The 18,734-nt window shown below is 51.9% G+C and overlaps 1 protein-coding gene across 1 annotated transcript in view; it reads left to right on the top strand.

Moving 5' to 3' along the window:
- GRB2 (growth factor receptor bound protein 2) overlaps positions 1–16,929 on the top strand; it is a 61,706-nt gene extending 44,777 nt beyond the window's left edge. The window contains exons 3-6 of the mRNA XM_028521012.2: positions 4,828–4,925; positions 10,940–11,062; positions 13,804–13,972; positions 14,774–16,929. Of these exons, the coding sequence (XP_028376813.1) occupies positions 4,828–4,925; positions 10,940–11,062; positions 13,804–13,972; positions 14,774–14,959 (576 nt within the window). The 3' untranslated portion in view covers positions 14,960–16,929. The remainder of the gene's footprint in view (positions 1–4,827; positions 4,926–10,939; positions 11,063–13,803; positions 13,973–14,773) is intronic.
- The last annotated feature ends 1,805 nt before the right edge of the window (positions 16,930–18,734 follow it).

Genomic DNA, 18,734 nt, shown 5'->3' with positions numbered 1-18,734 from the left:
TTGAGTGCCGTTTCTCTCTGTGTGCTTGTATAAACAATTTAAGGTTTCTGGTAGGACCAGGAACCTTAATTCTCGAACGACCTTTAAGTTGGCCATCTCATCGGTGAAGTTCAGGATAACTTATCTACAGTGTGGGCGTTTTTCATGATTCGGCGCACGGTAGAGCAGGCAGCGCAGCCAAGACGTTTTTCATGTGGAGCAAAAACTGTAACAGATGGAGGTGGTGATTATAAAGCACTTATTGAAAATGTTAGTAATGAATCAGTGTGGTTTGGGGCCAAGTCAGTAATCCATACTAAGGAAGTCTTAGAAGTTGAAGAGCGCTCTAATAGTTTATAATAAAATATATAATGGGCAACTGAAGAGAACTGATTTTAAATGGCTCTCCCAGCACTGCTGTTCCAGCCAGGGCCCTGTAGGATTTTTCTTAGGGGTTAAGTCTTTTAAAAGCCCCTGTAAGCCATGGCAGTATTTCAGTATTGCTCCTGGGGCGCCGACTGCCTGGCTTTTGAGGAGCTGGGGAAAACTCTCTGGCTTATGTTGGATTTCTCTAATGCAGGGGGCCCAGCTCTGAGTGGTATTTTTGGCTTTGTGTTGGTGTTGTTTCATCTTTGTTGTTTTAAAGATTTTATTTATTTTTAGAGGGGAAGGGAGGGGGAAAGAGAGAGAGAGAAGCATCAGTGTGTGGTAGCCTCTCATGTGCCCCCTACTGGGGACCTGGCCCACAACCCAGGCATGTGCCCTGACCAGGAATCGAACTGGTTTCCCCTTGGTTCACAGGCTGCACTCAATCCACTGAGCCACACCAGCCAGGGCACTTTTTAAAAAACTATTTAGAAAGCTTTAAATTGATATTGGTGTAAATGGGGGATTATCATTGCCTTTGGAATGGTCTCAGATCGGGGGTGAGGGACAGTGGCAGCCGTGAAGAATATTACCAGAATCACATAATATGGACGAGCAGAACAGAGCACTTGGAATACTCTGAGCTGTCCCTGGTGAAGACAGCTTTACTTCTGGGAATGTCTCCTGTCCATAGAGTAGTGATGGTAAGCCCTCTTCGTAGGGGCTCCTGAAGTCTCACTCTGTTCTCTTCTGTTTCCTGTGTATTTTGGGGATGTGGAAAGTTTGTACTTGAGGTGTGTGAGGCCCCGGTATGTTTTTCTGGTCTGTGAGTTGGACCATAGTAGTACTGTGTTCCCTTGGGTGAAGTATTTCTGACTTTTAGTTGACGTATGGTGCACATGTTGAAAGGTTTGTATGTAGGTGCACGGCTTGGTGAATGTGCACAGACTGAACACACCCGGCGACCAGCACAGGTGAAATACGACAGCGATGCGTGGAACGCCCGTGTGTCCCCTTCCATTGGTGGACTGGGTTTAATCCTCCTGTGCAAACTTTACATCATTCTCGTCTTTTAGGTTTCTCGCTGATTTGGACTCGAACATTATTTTTAATCCTTCTTTTCTTTCTTGCAAAAAGAAAAAAACTTCACTGAAACGTGTCTCTTCCTCCTTTCGTAATCTCATCTCTTGATCAGTCTGCTTCCGTTAGGCCAGAGCGTTTTGTGGGGCTGCAAGTCCCAACTGGAGGGAGTGCGGAGGCTGGAATGGAGCGTGCAGCTGTGGGGTGGTAGCTAGACACATTCCCTGGAGTTTTCAAAGGGAACGAATATGTGGTCGTGGAACTCAGCTGTCAGCTGGTTAGGAGGTAACGAACAAGTGCCCCACGAGCTGCCTGCTGTCGTGGGGAAATGGTGGTGGGAGCCGCTTCCTCATTCTCAGAACTCTGCTGAGGCTTTTAAAGATGGCTTGCGAAGGACGGGAGCTTTCATCTGAAACCATAGCGAATTAAACAGTCTTCATAGGTGCAAGCTTTTCCACATATGGTTCCGGTCCCTTTCTCTCTGCTCCGCCTGAGACTCACTTATGTTCATTTTCGTCCTTTGCTGTTTTAAACATGTGAACAAAACTTAATTTTAAAATATCTTTTAAATTATGCTATCGTAGTTCAGGGCTCACATGTGAAAGCCAATGCACCAGTGGAGCAGGTGGGTGGAGGACCTGGTCTGTGCCTCCGGGTGGCCTGCAGTTAATGGGACACTCTGAGAGGCATGCACAGCCACACTTTGGTTTTCTGAATTCTAGAATGTTCCAGAGAGCCACATTTTCTCCACTCACATGCACATTGCATTAAAAATAAACTAGCCCTGACTGGTAGGGCTCAGTTTGCTTTATTCCATAAAGGGAAAGAACACCAGTCCGATTCCTGGTCAGGGCTCATGCCTGGGTTGCAGGGTCAGTCCCTACCAGGGCACACGCCAGAGGCGGAGGTCAGTGTTTCTCTCCCACATCGACGCTTCTCTCCCTCTCTTTCTCCCTCCCTTCCCTTCTCTCTGGAAATAAATAAATAAAATCTTTAACATATATATATATATAAACTAAATGCATTACTTCTGTATTTCCCTGCCTTCTTGGGGGCAAAAAGTATTCTAAATACCAAGTAATAATTTTGTTCTGCAGAGGAAATCATAGTTATAAATTGGTGCTGAGTCTGGGAATTGCCCTGGAGTTTCTTTTATTGGGGGGTTCGCTTTTTAGGGGCAAGTTTGCCTCTCTCTGAGTAAAGGTGACAAGATGGTGTCGCTATGTGAACTCCTGGCATGAAACAGTTATCCTTAAACTAAAAGTGACCTTTTCCAGGTGATTTCCTTGATTCTGTTTTGATGGCCAGTGGACCGTAGTCACCTCCTGACTCTCCTCTGGCAGGGATTTTAAAGACATTTGAAAAACTTGTCCATAAGCCTCAAGTTCATTTTTCTTATTATTATGGAATGATGCTTTATAACATAATTACCAGGCCACATTTTTCTTCAAATTCTTCCTTTTGGTAGATAACAAAATCCTGGTTTAAGCAGCTTTTAAAATCCCTCCTTTGCTCTCTTGTTGTTGAGCCCACTGTGCCGTCTGTGGGGTGGCCGCCCCTCAGGTCGCAGCACCTTGGGTGGTGCTGGCGGGTCTGCCCTACTGTGCAGGGTCTGCCCTACTGCGCAGGGTCTGCCCTACTGTGCAGGGGTGCCAGCATTGTCATCGTGGCGGGGAGCGCCTTAGGAGCAGCCTCCCTCCCCCACCATCGCCCTCTGTACACATTTTATAATTGTCTGGCAGCTGAACAACTTGGCTGGCTATAGCACAGTTTAGTGTTTTGTTTTTGAAATGCAGATTTTAAAATTGTGAATGCATTTTACATATATTAGTTTGTATCATTGCAGTTATTTAAGAAAATAGGATTTTTTAGGGGACAGGGGAACAGTGATGAAAACAAACAAGTGTTCGTCACTGAAGCTGATGGGCTCACCCGTCACTGAATCGTTTCAGAGCTCTCAGGTGCACACTCACAGGATGTGCCACCTCATCTCGCACGCTCAGCTCAGTGACCTACGGGCGGAGGGCCAGAGGTCGGCCAGCCTCACGGATGGGCACGGGGTGGTGAAGCTCCCAGGGCATAGCCGCTGTTCAGGGCAGATTCCCCTCCAGACGCGTTCAGTGCAGGGCTGTTTGTTGATTGCTCCAGAGTTACCTAATGTCCTGTCTCACGTCGAAATGCCTCGTACACATCATACGCTCTAAAGAAATGTGGGTTCCGATTCAGCAGTGAGTTAGAGCCTTGTGCAGGACCTCAACTCAAGCATTTCTACAGACTCTTACCAACTTCCTGTTAGAACTTCCTTGTGTAATGTATTGTAAATTGACTACCACTTACTAGTCCATCGACATTTTCCTGTGTTCATCATTCTGGAGTTCAGTTCACATTTCTGTTTTCTAAGTTACATACTTTTTAAAAATGCTTCTGCCCTTTGCTGTGTCTTAGAAATCTAGAATTCAGAGGGCGGCCTTTGTACTGTACCTGGATCTGCCCTGCAACTTAACAGTACTCTGCAGCCATTTTCAACCTGTGTGGCCCACAAATTTTTAAAAAATATTTTATTGATTGATGTGTGAGAGAGAAACATCGATTTGTTGTTCTACTGATGCATTCGTTGCTTGACTCTTGCGTGTGTCCTGACAGGGGATCTAACCCACAACCTCGGCGTATGCGGACGACACTCTAACAACCGAGCTACCTGGCCAGGGCTGCTAGAACTTTTAGAACACACGATACCTGACTGTTTAGTCAGGGGCACTGACCTCTTTTCCCTTAGATTGTCAAATCTAAAAATGGACAGTAGCCAACACAATAGCTGTCCGGTGTAAAAGAATGAAAATTATACCTTTTTTTTTTTTGGTACACTACACAATTTTAGTAATTAGTTTGTGTGCGCCCTGAGATGGAAGAGGTTGGGACCGCTGCTCTACAGATTGTAGTGTCACGGCCAGCCTGTCCGCGTGACTCACAGGGAACAGTGTCGGAGAGGACCTCACTCTGGCTGGTGACCGCGGCCAGTGCGGCCGTGTTTCTGGGCCCGTGCCCACCCAGTGGGGTGCAGCGTCAGCTCTGCTGTTCTCCGGACTCTGTACTCCCACACCGACCTGTCCCCATCGTCTGCCCTGCCGCTGTTCCCCTGCGAGTTCACTGTTGGATGCTTGAGGGCCCGAACTCTCATTGCCAGGGACGGTTTCTTTTTCTTTTTAATTTTAGCTGTGAGGGTGGACACAGTGCTGGTGGTTTGAAGTTTCAAAAAGCCTTTCTTGCATCCATGTACGTGATAATACTTCAGATAACACCTTTCACAAACAAAACTAAATGTCAGCATAATTGTTTTAGCGGCTACTCTTTTCAGAGTGAAAAGGACATGATCGATTTTTTTCTTGTCTTATTTCTTTTTAGGTTTTGAATGAAGAATGTGATCAGAACTGGTACAAGGCAGAACTCAATGGGAAAGATGGCTTCATTCCCAAGAATTACATAGAAATGAAACCGCATCCGTAAGTTGGGCTCTGCTGTCCCCCGGGGTCAGACCTGCCTGTGTTTCCAGTAATGTTTTTAAAATTTGGATCACTGACATGTGTGTCATACTTTTATTTCAGTCTTCCCAGGGAATTCACAAAACATTGATTTTGCATGTTAATAATAGTTTATAATAGGCCCTGGCTGGTGTGGCTCAGTGGATTGAGCACCAGCCTGTGAACCAAGGGGTCACCGGTTTGATTCCCAGTCAGGGCACATGCCTGGGTTGAGGGCCAGGTCCCTGATAGGGGGCACCTGAGAGGCAACCACACATTGATGTTTCTCTCCCTCTCTTTCTCCTTTCCTTCCCCTCTGTCTAAAAATAAATAAAAATCTTTATTTAAAAAAATAATAGTGTATAATGATAGTATAATAGTGAATAATAGTGTGTTTCAGGTGAAGAGTAATTAGTAATCTTTAATGAAACAATTGTTTTATTTAAACAATAATTTATATACTATTACAGAATAGTGTATATGTTTTAAATTAATAATAATTGTCAGTGATCTTCAGGTAATAAAACAACAGTTACACAGGTCCTTAATTCCTTTTGTATGAAACCCTTGGGGCCAGATATTTCGTAATTCTGGGCCTTTCAGGGGGAGGGGTTGAGTTTTAGGAAGGGTACTTATCCCATGGTTTATGTTGATACGTTTGATTATCCTATGGGACCGTATCCTGATGCCCGTCGTATCCCCCAAGCACGATGCTCGGCATATGGCGGGCTGACACGCACTGCCCTCGCTCTCCACTCAGTGTTCCTATCCCAGAGGAAACAAAGTGCTCTCCTGCTCAGAGCTGCCCAAGCGGTGAGCCTTTTTCTCTCCATATTGTTTTAGAGCCCCGCCCATTCATACTGATGATACGTAACACAGTGGGGCCCTGGGACCCTTACAGACTGCTGTCCTCCTGCCCTCGCCCCCACCTCTTATCATTGGCTGTGCTCCTCCCCCCAAAGCCGTCTTTCCACACTGTGTGCTCAGGGGACTGAGGCTTTCGGTGTTCCTGTTAGAATGCCACTGAGACATGACGAAATTCTCCTACTTAGTGATATGGCTTTTTTTTTTTTGAGAGGGGAGAGATTGATTGATTGATTGATTGATCCACTTACTTGTGCATTCATTTGTTGATTCTTGTATGTGACTTGACTGGGGTTCAAACTAGCAACATTGACTTACCGTGATGACACTCTAACCAACTGAGCCGCCCAGCCAGGGCCACAGTGATAAGGCTTTTAGGTGACATGGGCTGGGCCACTTTGAATACCAGCCCGTTTGTCCCTCACCTTCATCGTCACCGCTGTAACATGTACCTGTCATTTCTCTTCCCTCAAGTACTAGAGGAGGATATTAACTCCACCTTACTTATACAGAGCTTACAGTGTTACAGAACTCGAAGCGGCCTTCAAGATTGTCTAGTTTATCTCTCTTTATCCTGCAAATTAGGAGCACTGATAGTATTTTATTTCAATGCTGTTAATGTATGATTATAGTTTTTATTCTAAAAGACTCACCATGTAGAACACTATAGAGCACTATATGAGTTTCTTCCCATGTACATACTGCTTTCAGAGGTAGCTATCACTAGCAATTAAATCTGGGCCAAATACTACCTTATGAACTGAATCTCTTTTTAAAAGATGGTTTTGAAACCCAGCTGGTGTGGCTCAGTTGATTGGACGTTGTCCTACAAAGCATAAAGTCGCTGGTTCGATTCCTGGCAGGGTTGCAAAATCGGTCCCCAGTCAGGGCACGTGCGAGAGGCAACCAGTCCATGTTTCTCACATCGGTGTTTCTCTCCGTGTCTTTCTCCTTCCTTTCCCTTCTCTTTAAAATAAAAAGTAAAAAAAATAGTAAATATTTTTTTAAAAGATGATTTCTCTTTCTCTAAAATGAAAGAAATGATTAGGGGCTTTACCATAAAGCTATCTGTTGGTCCATGGCTTGGCCATTAGACTCTGACATGGTTTTTACTAGGTGGCAGAGACCGTGCCAGGTGCTAGAGGTAAATTGTGGGGTAATGAAACCTCCACGTAGTGAACGTGGACCTCTCCGAGAGAGAGCACATCCGGGAAGCCTTCGCCGGGAGAGAGCAGGGTGGGTTGCCCTGCAGTTTGGTGATGAAGAAATGTGTCCTACTCAAAGAAATGTCTTTTGGCTTCAGGAAGAACGAGGCACCTTATTAATAAGTGCTCGATAGAAGTCCATTGAAAATCGGTCTAATTCATAAACTCCTTTTTTCTAGTTTTTGTTTGGAACTTAATACTGTCTCATATCTTCATAACTATATGAGTTTGGTCTTCATGGTCCTCCCTCCCCCACCAAAGATTTTTTTAGATTCCTTGGAGAACTCATGTCTTCCGCATTGGTGCTCCTGGAAAGTGTACTAAGCACAGCTTTGCATTCTCACAGCCACTCAGTGTCGCCACTTACTTTGGGGGCCATGTGGGCTTTTCATGGACAGCATCGTCCCTGCACTCCCCCGGGGAAGAGCACTTGGGGCGTGGCTCCTGGGAGCTGGAGGGCCCCCCCCCCCCCGTGCGTCACCCTGCGTCCTCCCTCCCACAGTCCCTGGACGCCAAGTGACGTGCGCACCGCTGTTCCTTCCGTCGTCCCGGAAGTAGGTCGGGGCTCCCGGAAGTAGGTCGGGGCTCCGCCGGACTCCTGTGAGCGGCCGGAGAATGAGTGCCAGCGCCGTAGTCTGCAAGGGCCGCGTGCCCTCTGCGTCACGGCCCGCGTTCTTCTGCTGAGTTTTTTAAAAACAGCTCTGGATCGTGGGCTGTAGAAAAACTGGGTGGATTTAGGCCAAGGGCCGTCCGTGGCTTTCCGACTCCAGCACTAAATCCAATGACAACAAAATCAACTTAAGTTTCTTTTTTTTTTCCTTTTTTCCTTTCTTTTTTTTTTTCGTATTTCCTGGCAAAAAAAGGAATTCAGCAGGACATCATACTGTATTGTTTTGTATTAAATAAAAAAGCCCGTGCCTCTCCGTCCTTGCTTCCCTTTGGATTGTCTCAGTACCAGAGGCACGTCAAACCCAGCCGCTGAGAAAACATAGGAAAGGCCCCCTTCGTGGGCAGTTGTGGCTGCTGCCCTGACTGGTGGGCCCTCCTCTGAAGAAGAGTCACTCTCGTGCCTGTTCCCCCCTGTAGAGGCCTGTGGATGGTTGATCGGGGAGCATCCAGTACAGGTGCTGTTCACACACAGACTCTGGCTGAAAGTCCACTCCAAGCTGCGAGTGGACTGCTGAAAAAGAACGTGACCTTGTACCCGTGTGGTCTTCGGTCGCACAGGCACAATTTCTGTTAGGGGACCGCTCTGTGGCCGGCACCTGTAAGTGCCCAGTCAGTGCCGGTTTCCCAGCTGTGGGAGAGCGCAGGGCACCGGGCCTCTTCCCTCCCTTCCTCTTTCCCCGCTTCCCCCTCTCCCCTTCCTCTTCCCCATCCCACCCCGAAACCTTTAGTTTTTGTTAGAAAGAGGGAAGTTTAAAATGGACTGTGACCCATTATAGCATTTGGGTTCACAAATTAAACACGGGCTACAAAATGATTGTTGGCATCAGTGTTGTGAGATGAGTCGTAGATACTGTGGGCAGATCCAGCTCTGTGCTTTCCCATTAAATCCTCGCGGGTGGGAGCCTTCGGGCTGCAGTCAGGAATGAAGTCACAGAATAAGCAGCCTCCTCCCATTAGCTTTCGTCTTTGCTATTTGTGTCGTGGTATAAATCCATCTTTTTGAAGATTTTTAAAATTTTGACCATAGCCATGTAGTTACATATCAATATCAGCATTAATAGAGGCTAATCAAACTTCGAAACCGTGTAAAATGCTGCGGAAATGCGGAGAGACGGTGTTTAACGGTGACTGAGAGCGAGTGACAGCTTTCCTCGCGTGGGCGCTGGTCCTTGCCTTGTGGGGCGTCCTTGGCGGGGGCGAGAGCGTGTGTGTCCACGTGCACAGTGATGGCAGCAGATACAGAAGAAGTGTCCACTTAATAACATCTCCAACCGATTTCTGATTTTTCAGTCTGGGTGCTTGTAACAGGGGTGTGTTTGCTTTGTATAAAGTCCAGTCAAGTGTATGTTCCTTCACTGCAGGTTTTATGGGGTTTTTTTTTGTTTTGTTTTTTAAGATTTTATTTATTTATTTTTAGAGAGGGAAGGGAGGGAGAAAGAGAGAGAGAGAAACATCAATGTGCGGTTGCTGGGGGTCACAGCTGCAACCCAGGCATGTACCCTGACTGGGAATCGAACCTGCGACACTCGGGTTTTGTTTTTCAATTGAAAATAAAATTGAGTCCATTCTAAGCTGGGGGCAAGGAAGCCCTGCAGCCATGTCTGTCTGTCTGTCTGTCTGTCTGCGCACCATCAGGGAAGGTCTAGGACGTACACATAACAGCTGCCGCAGTTGCTGCCTCTGGGGAGTTTGAGGGAAGAGTCTAGCCTTTTATTTTTACTGCACGCACATCTGGGTTATTTTCATTTATTACTTACATTTTGAATAGCGGGAAGGGAAAGTAAAATGCATACGTGCTGGGGTGCTCTTGGGGGTTTAGGAGGAAAGAGCGTGACTCTTGAGTAACTGCCCCCACCCCGGCAAGTGCCCGTGTGTGTGTGTGCAGGAGCACCCTGCAGACGGGAAAGCACCCACGATTAAAACAGGAAATATCTGCGTGGCCTCAGCCCTGTGAGCTGTCGTTCCTGACTGCAGCTATTAACATGTGATTCTTCTGTGTGGCTGACTTCCAGGCGCCGGAGGGCTTACCCCTGAGTTCTCTGTAGAAGCAGGAAGATAGGTTGTACCAGCTCCTCGGCAGCTTGGCATTATGAGAAAAGCAAAATGAGAAAGACATAAGTAGGTAGATTTAGGAATGTTGAAAAGTTACTAATAGCAACTTCTGAATGTATCCTCCTAGCAGCTCACATCTAGTTGAATTTTAGCTCAGTGTATTCTTCGAGACCTCTTGTCAAAGCAGTTGCTGACAAGTGAGAGATACGTGAGGTCAATGGGCTGTTCTGTACCATTGTTGTTATAGTTTGTGTATTTAGTGAATGTAAGTTACCATGTTAGGAGTTTAAGGAAGCACGTTGGTCTTTATTAGCTCTAAGAAACATGGTTGTTTTTTTAAAATAATAACAATACAGTCAAGACACTTTGCAAAGAGAACATTGTTTTCACAGTTCATCCATCCTCATTAGTATGGTTTTCATGTGAAATGCTTAGGCAGCTGTGACTTGAAGCTTTTTCAAAGTGTTCTCCTCCTCTTCCTCCTAGTAGGCCACGGACCAGTTGCTCCCACAGTTTTCTGTGAATTCACCCTATTTTTCTTGTGGCCAAGGTGCGAATTAGCATTGGGAGCAGAAGGGTCTGACTTGCTCCAAATGAAAAGTCACATTTTGTAACTAGCTGCCCATGCACAAGGTAAATTACAGTGTCCCTGCCGGCTCCCAAAAGCTAAACTCGGAGCAGGGGCGACAGAGGCGAGCGTGGAGAGGAACGCCAGCCGTCGTTGCTGCGGAGGCTGCCCACGCAGCCGGAGCCCCTTCCCTTCGGGCTGGCAGGAGGAGAAGCCCCGTCTGCAACCCCTGCGCCTGCTAGCTGCCCTGCCCCGTTCCCCACGGCGGCAGAGCTGCAGCCGCGTCCGGTGGCTGCCAGAAGGAGCCTGTCTCCCCTGCTGCGGGCCGGGGCCTCCCCGTGCCTTGCTGTGAGTCAGGAGCCCGGTGGGCTTGGGTCCCGGAGTCCCGTTTGTGAGTGTCTTCCTCTAGAGGAAGTGGCCTACCATCACGCCTTACGGGGCCCTTCCCGGAGCGTGGGGCAGGGTGCAGTCGTCCTCGTAAGGGAGGTGGTCCGCCTCTCGAAGGGGGGCCTGGCTGGGCACGTGGAGACTCAGGGCGAGGGGGGGCCCTCCCCCGGCAAGGAGTGCTCTGCTGCTCCCATCGCAGCCCGTTTCTTTCTGGGGAAGCGGGTGTTGACTGGTTTGCCTTCCTTCCTCAGGTGGTTTTTTGGCAAAATCCCCAGAGCCAAGGCAGAAGAAATGCTCAGCAAACAGCGGCATGACGGGGCCTTCCTCATCCGAGAGAGCGAGAGTGCCCCCGGGGACTTCTCCCTGTCCGTCAAGTGAGTATCCCCTGCTGGGGCCTGCGGCCCTGTCTGTCCCCGCGCCTGGGAGGTGGCGCGCAGGCCGGTGTCTGGGGCGCACGCCAGAGGTTGCACGCTGGGAGGGTTTCGCCTACACGGTATTTCACAAATGAGGTTTTACATTAAAATCCTAGTTTCTGGCCCCTCTTAAAAATGTGTTCTAGCAGCCCTGGGCCGGGCTCCCGGGGGGTCTGTCTAGTTGCTGAGCGGCAGCCGCAGGCAGCGTGTGCTCACCATTGTCCTTCATCCCCCGCCCCACCCCTCCATGTGTCTGTGCCCCTGGCTCTCTCCTCCCCCTGCACCCTGCCTTCCGGGGACCCCTGCAGCGCTCTCTCTGCCGGCTGCCTGGTGGCCACGCCCACCTTCTCAAGCCCCCCAGCTGTCCAGTGTAGGTCTGCCATCACCAGCCTAGGCTGCTCACACTCGTGTAAAAAATCCCCGCAGGGGTTGGGGGTGGTGGGGTTCTGCTTTCCCTTGTGGTGAATTTAAAAGCGGAAGGGAGCTGGTGGACAGGGACTAGTGACTAGGGAGGGCGTTGTCACCCTGGGAGTCACAGAGGACGTGGGCTGGAGCTTAGAGGGTTCTACCAGTCAGCCCCACCTGGGACCTAAGGATGCTGAAATTTCCTGGGTTTTGGGCGAGGCCTTTTCTAGTTAGTAACATGTTCTCTCAGGAACCCCCACCCCAGGAATCTGACGAATCAGTCCATCCTTCCTGTGACGAAGAGGTGATTAGTTTAAAACCGATTTTTTAAAATTGAAGGCTGTAAAAACTTATTTGCCATTTTTAAATGGTGTGAAGATTTCTTCACTTTCAAACTTCAGCTGAATATCTTGTTTAATTTCAAATCCAGATATGCAGTTCAAGTGTAGGTTTTTTGAAACACGGATTTAAACTTGAATTTTTTCGCCCTCAGTGAGTATACGGGAGGTGGTTTCAGGCAGTGTTTGCAGTGCCTCGCACCTGTGCTTCCAGCTCCGTGCTCAGTCCCGACACGAAGGGTCGGGCTGGAACGTGAGCGTCCTTCTCGCCTGGTGGTGGGTTTTTCAGTGAGCCTTGCTCTCGGAGCAGTTTTGGTTCACAGCAAGTGAGTGGAAGGCGCGGACATCCCCCACACCCCCGCACGCCACCTGCGCTCGCCCTGCTTGATTGAACACATGCAAATGAAGCTCTGGTGCGGAGCACCGGGGATGGGAGTGCCCTCGGCTTCCTACTGCCCTGCGTTTCCTCGCCTGCTCCCCTGCGGTCCACCCCACCCCGCCGTGACTCAGGCTGCAAGGACCGGGCGCAAGAATGGCGTGGCAGGCCCCGCTGCGGCCATTAGTGTCCGTGTGAGCGCCTTGCCTGGGCTCCACTGACAGGCCCTGTGCGTGGCAGCCGCCAGCAGGCTCCCACACCACCCCACTCTGTCCGTACAGAGTGTGAAAGAAGAGTTCGTGTGTGCATTGTTGGAGAAATACAGTTTGGAAGGGATGTCATTCACCATCTCGATCAAAGATGATGTGAAGAAGTTCGAGAACGTCTTCTCTGAGATGTTTCTCTCCTTTCAAGACGGGAGTCTGTGGTGCAGACCACTGTGTGGTGGCAGCGGGCGGTGTCTTGGGGCCCAGAGTGTCCTCTGAGTGTGTCCTTCCTCATAATGCTTTCTCCTCATCCACCATTCTTCTCTCGTGAAATAGCAGTACGGCAGGTCCTTGCACTGTACCACTGACGAGATGTGGCAGCACTTTAACCCTTGCGTGTGCGAATGAGCCTGTGGCAGACTCGGTTTGGTTGCAAGTCGTGTTGCTCGAAGGGGCAGAACCTGTGCACATCCTCCAAGTGAGGACTCACCGCTGGGTCTCTGAACCCTTGGCGTCTCCCTGTCCGTGTTTTCCTGAAAGCTCAGTGCTGCCACCTGCTGGGTGGTTGTTAAGAAGTGTTTTGTTTCTTGCGAGTTTAAGACTGGGGATCCCGAGGAGAGAGTAGTTTCATTCATTGAACAGGCCTTCCTAGAGTGCCTCTTGAGGGCTTGCGCCGGCGTGGACACTGAGGACCGGGCAGTGCGCAGGGCAGGCAGAGCCGTCGCTGAGCTGAGGGGCTGGCCTCGGGTGCCGTGATGGGGGCCATTCTGCCCCACCAGGCTCTCATGGCTGCTGCTACGGGCCAGTGTGAGGGGGGCGCTTACCTTTTACTGCGGGACAGAGGGGACTCGTCTCAGCAGGGGTGGGGCCTCTTTATTTGCCGTCCGGTGTGTGCTTGTGTTGTGGGGCCCCGTTCCCATGAGGAGAGCTAAAGTCCCTGAGTGGACACAGGTACAGAGCTGTTGGGAGTGTGTCCAGTTCCTCCTCTTCGTACCGTACTCACTTCCTTTCCCACCTCTTGTAGTCTTTAAAGCCACATAATATTCATTTTTTTTTAAACTGGAACAGGTAATTAGGCCCCACTCCTTGCTTTACCCAGGCTGTGTTACTTCCATTTGGTACCACGTGGGGCGCACCGTAGGTTAGGACCTCTCTTCTTCCTTGCAGAGTCTTCAGAATGTCGCTGGTGGTTGGCAGTCCTGAGGGAGGGTCTGGGGGGGGAGCGGGGCACCCTTGCCCTCTCGCCTGCTCGGCTGCGGTCCCGGCCCGGGCTGTGAGGGCTGGTGGGCGGGTGGCCCCGGGGGAGAACCACCCTTGGGGGGCAGCCAGGGCAGAGCCCCTGACCTGGCCTCCCGTGTGTCCCCTGCCCCTCCCCAGGTTTGGAAACGACGTGCAGCACTTCAAGGTGCTCCGAGACGGAGCCGGAAAGTACTTCCTCTGGGTGGTGAAGTTCAACTCTTTGAATGAGCTTGTAGATTACCACAGGTCTACATCCGTCTCCAGAAACCAGCAGATATTTCTCCGGGACATAGAGCAGGTGCCACAGGTGAGCCTCGTCAGAGGGAGGTGGGGTCGTTTCTAGCAGTGAAAGCAGCTCCTCAGGCAGGCGCTGCCTCTTGAAAGAATTGCTTCTGGCGCTTTTATGCTCCTCATTTAAAACGTTACCTTTCATCCATGTTAGAGACTCTAATCTGAACTAGAGCGCCAGTGGTTTGGCCTTCTCCAGAGGCCGCTCCTCCGGGGCGGTGTTCTGCTCGTGGCCAGCGCGTCCGCTGACGTCGGGTCTCTGCCCCTCTCTCCGGCGCTCTGTCCCTAGAAGCGGAGGGGCGGGGGGAGTCCCCCTTGGGAGGGAGGGAGGGGGGCCCACGCTCATTTCTGTATTCCTGGTCCTGAGGCTCTGCTCATGTGTTGTGGGAGGTGCCACCTTACTTGTTCATGTTCAAGCTCTGGCTTTTTGACTCCCTAAAACTTCCAGGGTCTTACAAGTAATAGAGTGATAGGAACTGAAGCATTTTCAAATCCTGGGATTTTACATAAAACCTGACGGCTGTTTCTGAAGGTCTTTCCCCTTAAAGCCACACTTGCTGCTCCCTGTTCCGTCACACGGCGCAAGTGGCACCACAGTGGAGGGCTGCCCTGGTCATTTCTGAGCACGGGGGAAGGTCGCACTGCCCCCACACAGAGTAAACTGGGGCCGTGTGAGAGTGAAGGGAGGGGGGCGTGGGGGTATTCCAGGACGCGTGGAGAAGCCGGCACACAGCTCTCGCCCCCCCATAACCAGTCCCGCTCGCCGGGGGGCTGGCCACGCTCAGGATGCCATGTGTGTGTTTTCCCCGCCCCTCTGCAGCAACCGACGTACGTCCAGGCCCTCTTTGACTTTGACCCCCAGGAGGATGGAGAGCTGGGGTTCCGTCGGGGAGACTTTATCCACGTCATGGATAACTCAGACCCCAACTGGTGGAAAGGGGCTTGCCACGGGCAGACCGGCATGTTCCCCCGCAATTACGTCACCCCCGTGAACCGGAACGTCTAAGGATCAAGAGGAGATTATTTAAAGAAAGTGAAAAGTTTAAAGCCTATACAAAGAATTAACCCACAGGCTGCCTCTGGCGGCAGCCTGCGCGGGGGCTCGGAACGCCTGGCGGTTCACCCGGTGACCCTCTCACTTCGGTTGGAACTCGGGGGGTGGGAGGGAGTTGGATATAACAATGCCAAAACTTACCTATAAATTAAGAAAAAGAGTTTTTATTACAGATTTTCACCGCTGCTCCTATTTCTCCTTTGTCCTTTTTTTCATCTCTTTTTCTCTTCTGTCCATCAGTGCATGACATTTAACGAACGCCACATATAGTCCTAGCTGATGCCTATAATAAAAGGAAAGAAACCAAGCGGGCTGGTATTTTCTCTATGCAAAGTGTCTGACTGAGTCGGAGCGACCACCAGGACAGCCGCTGCGGGGTTCTCCGTGTCCACGCACGCGGTGGGGGGAGCCCTCGCTCTGCGGCTGCGGGGGCTGGGGGGAGGGGCAAGCAGGGAGCGGCCTCCAGCCCCCACCTGTGTGTTTTGTCACAGTTGGACGTAGGGCGGGGGCGAGAGGGAGGAGCGTTGGCCCTCTTGACCTCCTGGGAAAGTTCGGCTGCAAACCTGTGTCTCTCCCCTCCACATTGTTTTCCCTCCCGAACGGTGTTACTGAGCATGCTGTTTGTTCCTGGTGCCTTCTTCCTTATTTCAAGGGTTGCTTCATGAGTGGGGTTTTCATTTGTTTTGTTTTGCAGTAAGTTCAAGGCAGTCCAGAGCTTTTCAGCCAGCTTGTCCCCTGCTCTGTGTAAATATTTTTCCCTCGGGGCGGGGGGAGAACAGGGGAGTGAGGAAGAGGCGAGTGGAAGAGGGTGTGGGCCTCCTGCGCGCCCCAAGCCAGGAGTGGTTGGGGGTCAGCCTGGACGTTCACCAGCCCCCCGCCGAGTCAGAGGGGGCAGAAGCCCAGTGTCTGCAGTTGCTGCCCCTGGGAGCGGCGTGAGCGGCCGCTGGGGCGAGAGGACAGGCCGCGGCTCCGCCCGCACCGGACTGGATCTGGCCGGGGGGCGGTCTGCGTCCTGGACGTGCCGTCTCAGGTGGTGTCTGCCCCACTTCTTCTGAATCCCTCTGCCCCGGAGACCCCCGAGCCAGCAGGTGTCAGACGCAGGAGAGCCCAGGGGGTTCAAACCGCCGCTCCCTCAGTATCAGGATACACCCTGCTCCTGCGCTGGGGTGGGAAACCAGTCTTCATTTTCCTTGCTCTGGAAACCAGGGGTGTCTGTTCATGCCTTTCACCTTTGTGTCCCCACGGAACCTGCCCAGGTGAGCCTTAGGGCCGCGTTCAGGAAGCGGCTGGGTGGTTTCCGTGTCTCCATTCACAGCGGGCTGTGTCGTAGCTGCTCCACGCCAGCCCCCCGGACGGAAGTGTCTCCGAGAAGCAGGAGCAGCGGGAAGGGGAGGCTGGAACTACGGGGAGGCGTGGCCACCGCAGAGCTCTCCGCGTGTACCCCTGCCGTCGGCGCCGCGCCCCGCGGAGTGCTGTGCCCGGGAGCGTTCTCCACCCGGTCCCCTTCCCCCAACGAAACGGGACCGTTGTCGGCGGCAGCCCGGTGGGGTTGAGAAATGGCCACTGGCGTTTCCCCGGACTCTGGTTCTGGTCCTGGAGCCGGACTCGGCCTGGAGCACTCGGAGACCCCGGGGGGGCCGCACTTCTGGACAGTCTTCGGCCTTCCCACGCTCCCTCCCTGCCGGCGTCTCCTCGCCTCGCTGCTGACGAGAGGAACCTGGCTGCCCGCACCTGGACGTCTGACTGTCTTGTTTCGGAACTGGTGTATATCGTGCGGCCTTGCTGAACTAAGTTGTATGTGTATATATTTAAACAAATCAGTGTTTAAATAAAAAGATTTATGTACTTAATCCTTTAACCCTGCGGACAGAATTCGGTAGGTAGTGATTAACTGTGAGTAATAAACACACAATGGCTTCTTCGCTCTGGGCCTCTTCTTCCCCCCTCGCCTTCCAGTACAAACCGGAGAACTGTCAGGTTGGGTCAGGGAGTCGGGGCTCTTAAGACCTTACTTCTGACTCACCCGGCTCCTTGGAGGGGCACGGGGGTCCCTGTGGGCCCCTCCTGGAGCGATGCCCACACTTGACCGTTACCAGAATGCTAGGGGAGCTCATCCACAATGCAGATTCCCAGGCTGCCCCCACTCCAGGGTTGTGGTCAAGGGCACAACAGGTGCCCACAGTGTCTCTGGTGGAAACTGTGGTGTCTCGGCCACTTTGCGAGACAGCGTGCAGCGCTCTCAGTCCTTGTCCCTTCCCCGCCTCGTCCCTCTTCAGGACCGAGCGGCAGAGTGATCTCGGCTGACGCGGTCTGGACCTGTCTGCATTCAGGGGAGCCCAGGCCCCTTTACCCACACGCGGCCCTGGCTGCAGAACACCAAGTACAGTTTGTTCAGAGTGACCAGAAAAGAAACGAAACCCAAGGAATTTCCACTGATACTCTTGGTCTAGTTCCTAAATAGAGCCCAGCGTCTGACCTCAGCGGCGGCTGCCCAGCTCCGGCAGGGGGGGTTTTCAGTTCCTCCTCTGCAGTGACCGTGCGTGAGAAGGAGCTCAGCGCCGTGCCGGCCTGCTGGGGACCCCGGTCCCACGGTCCACCTGGGCTGACTGGGGCGAGGCCGAGCAGAAACTCCCAAAACGGGGCCTTCGGAGTGAACACGGAGGCAGCGACTGCCAGCCTCATCGAGGCGCTTTGCTCAGACGAGTGGCCTCGGACTCAGTGGGGAAAGTTCTGCTTTGGTGCAGTCGGTCAGTGACGGGTTTCCCGGTGACAGTCCCTGCCTCTCCATGAGCCGCGGGTGTGCAGTTCCTGGAGAGGTGTCTGGGTGGGAGTGTGTGGGGGGGAAGGCTGCCGGGCAGCAGCTCCGTCCGCAGAGCGGCCCTGCTGCAGCCGGGGCTGGGGGCGCCCTCCTGGCGTTCCTCATACCTAGCGGCCTGGGAGTGTGGAGCAGAGGCTGGTCCCCCAGTGTGGTTGCAGAGGGGCGGCGGTTGACAGCTCCTGCCAGGTGCCCCAGGGCGATCTCTGCAGTGCCAGGGCTGCTCGGGTGGCCTGTTGGGAAGGGAGGTGGCAGGCATGGCCGGGGGGGGGGGGGGGCGTCCACCTGCCCTGGACGTGCCCTGTTGGCCTGCTTACAGTCAGTGGTCTTCAAGGCAGAACGTTTTACTTTCCCAGGTGCCTGGATAGCGAGGAGAAATGAAAGTGGCTTGTATTGGGAAGTGGCACCTTGGAAATACTTCGAGCTCTTAAGGTGCCGTATTTACATGCAATGCAGGTCCCCCAGATCTGAGCCCTCTTTTACAGGAAGGACAAAGGGAGGTTGGATACACTCAGAATCTGGTTCAGTTGGGGCTTCTTAAAGCCAGAGCCCCGGGGCAAATGAGTGACGTGCTCACGGCCGAGGTTGGCCGGCATCCCAGTCCTAAACTCCTACTGCGTCTCAGGTTCCTCGTCGCTGTTGGGAAATAAGGACCATTCTAGGTACCGACATCACTGACCCATACATAGTCCAGTAGATGGTAGTGGTGCTGATGAAGCCATTCGCTGCTCAGAGCACTCGGAACACTACTTTTAAAAACTTTGAAAACTGACGGAGTTAAGTTTAAAAGGTACACGGTATCCAGTCGGAAAAGATACTCCTGGGACAGTCTTTCGAAACTGGATTCTGGCCCATCCAGTAAGCGACCCTGGTCTGGGTCTCCGAGGACGGTCTCACTGTTTCACACGGGCC

The sequence above is a fragment of the Phyllostomus discolor genome, chromosome 8 (assembly GCF_004126475.2).
Source record: "Phyllostomus discolor isolate MPI-MPIP mPhyDis1 chromosome 8, mPhyDis1.pri.v3, whole genome shotgun sequence".
Classification (NCBI taxonomy): Eukaryota; Metazoa; Chordata; class Mammalia; order Chiroptera; family Phyllostomidae; genus Phyllostomus; species Phyllostomus discolor.
Note: the sequence above shows the minus strand (reverse complement) of the source record. Positions and strands in the feature narration are given on the sequence as shown.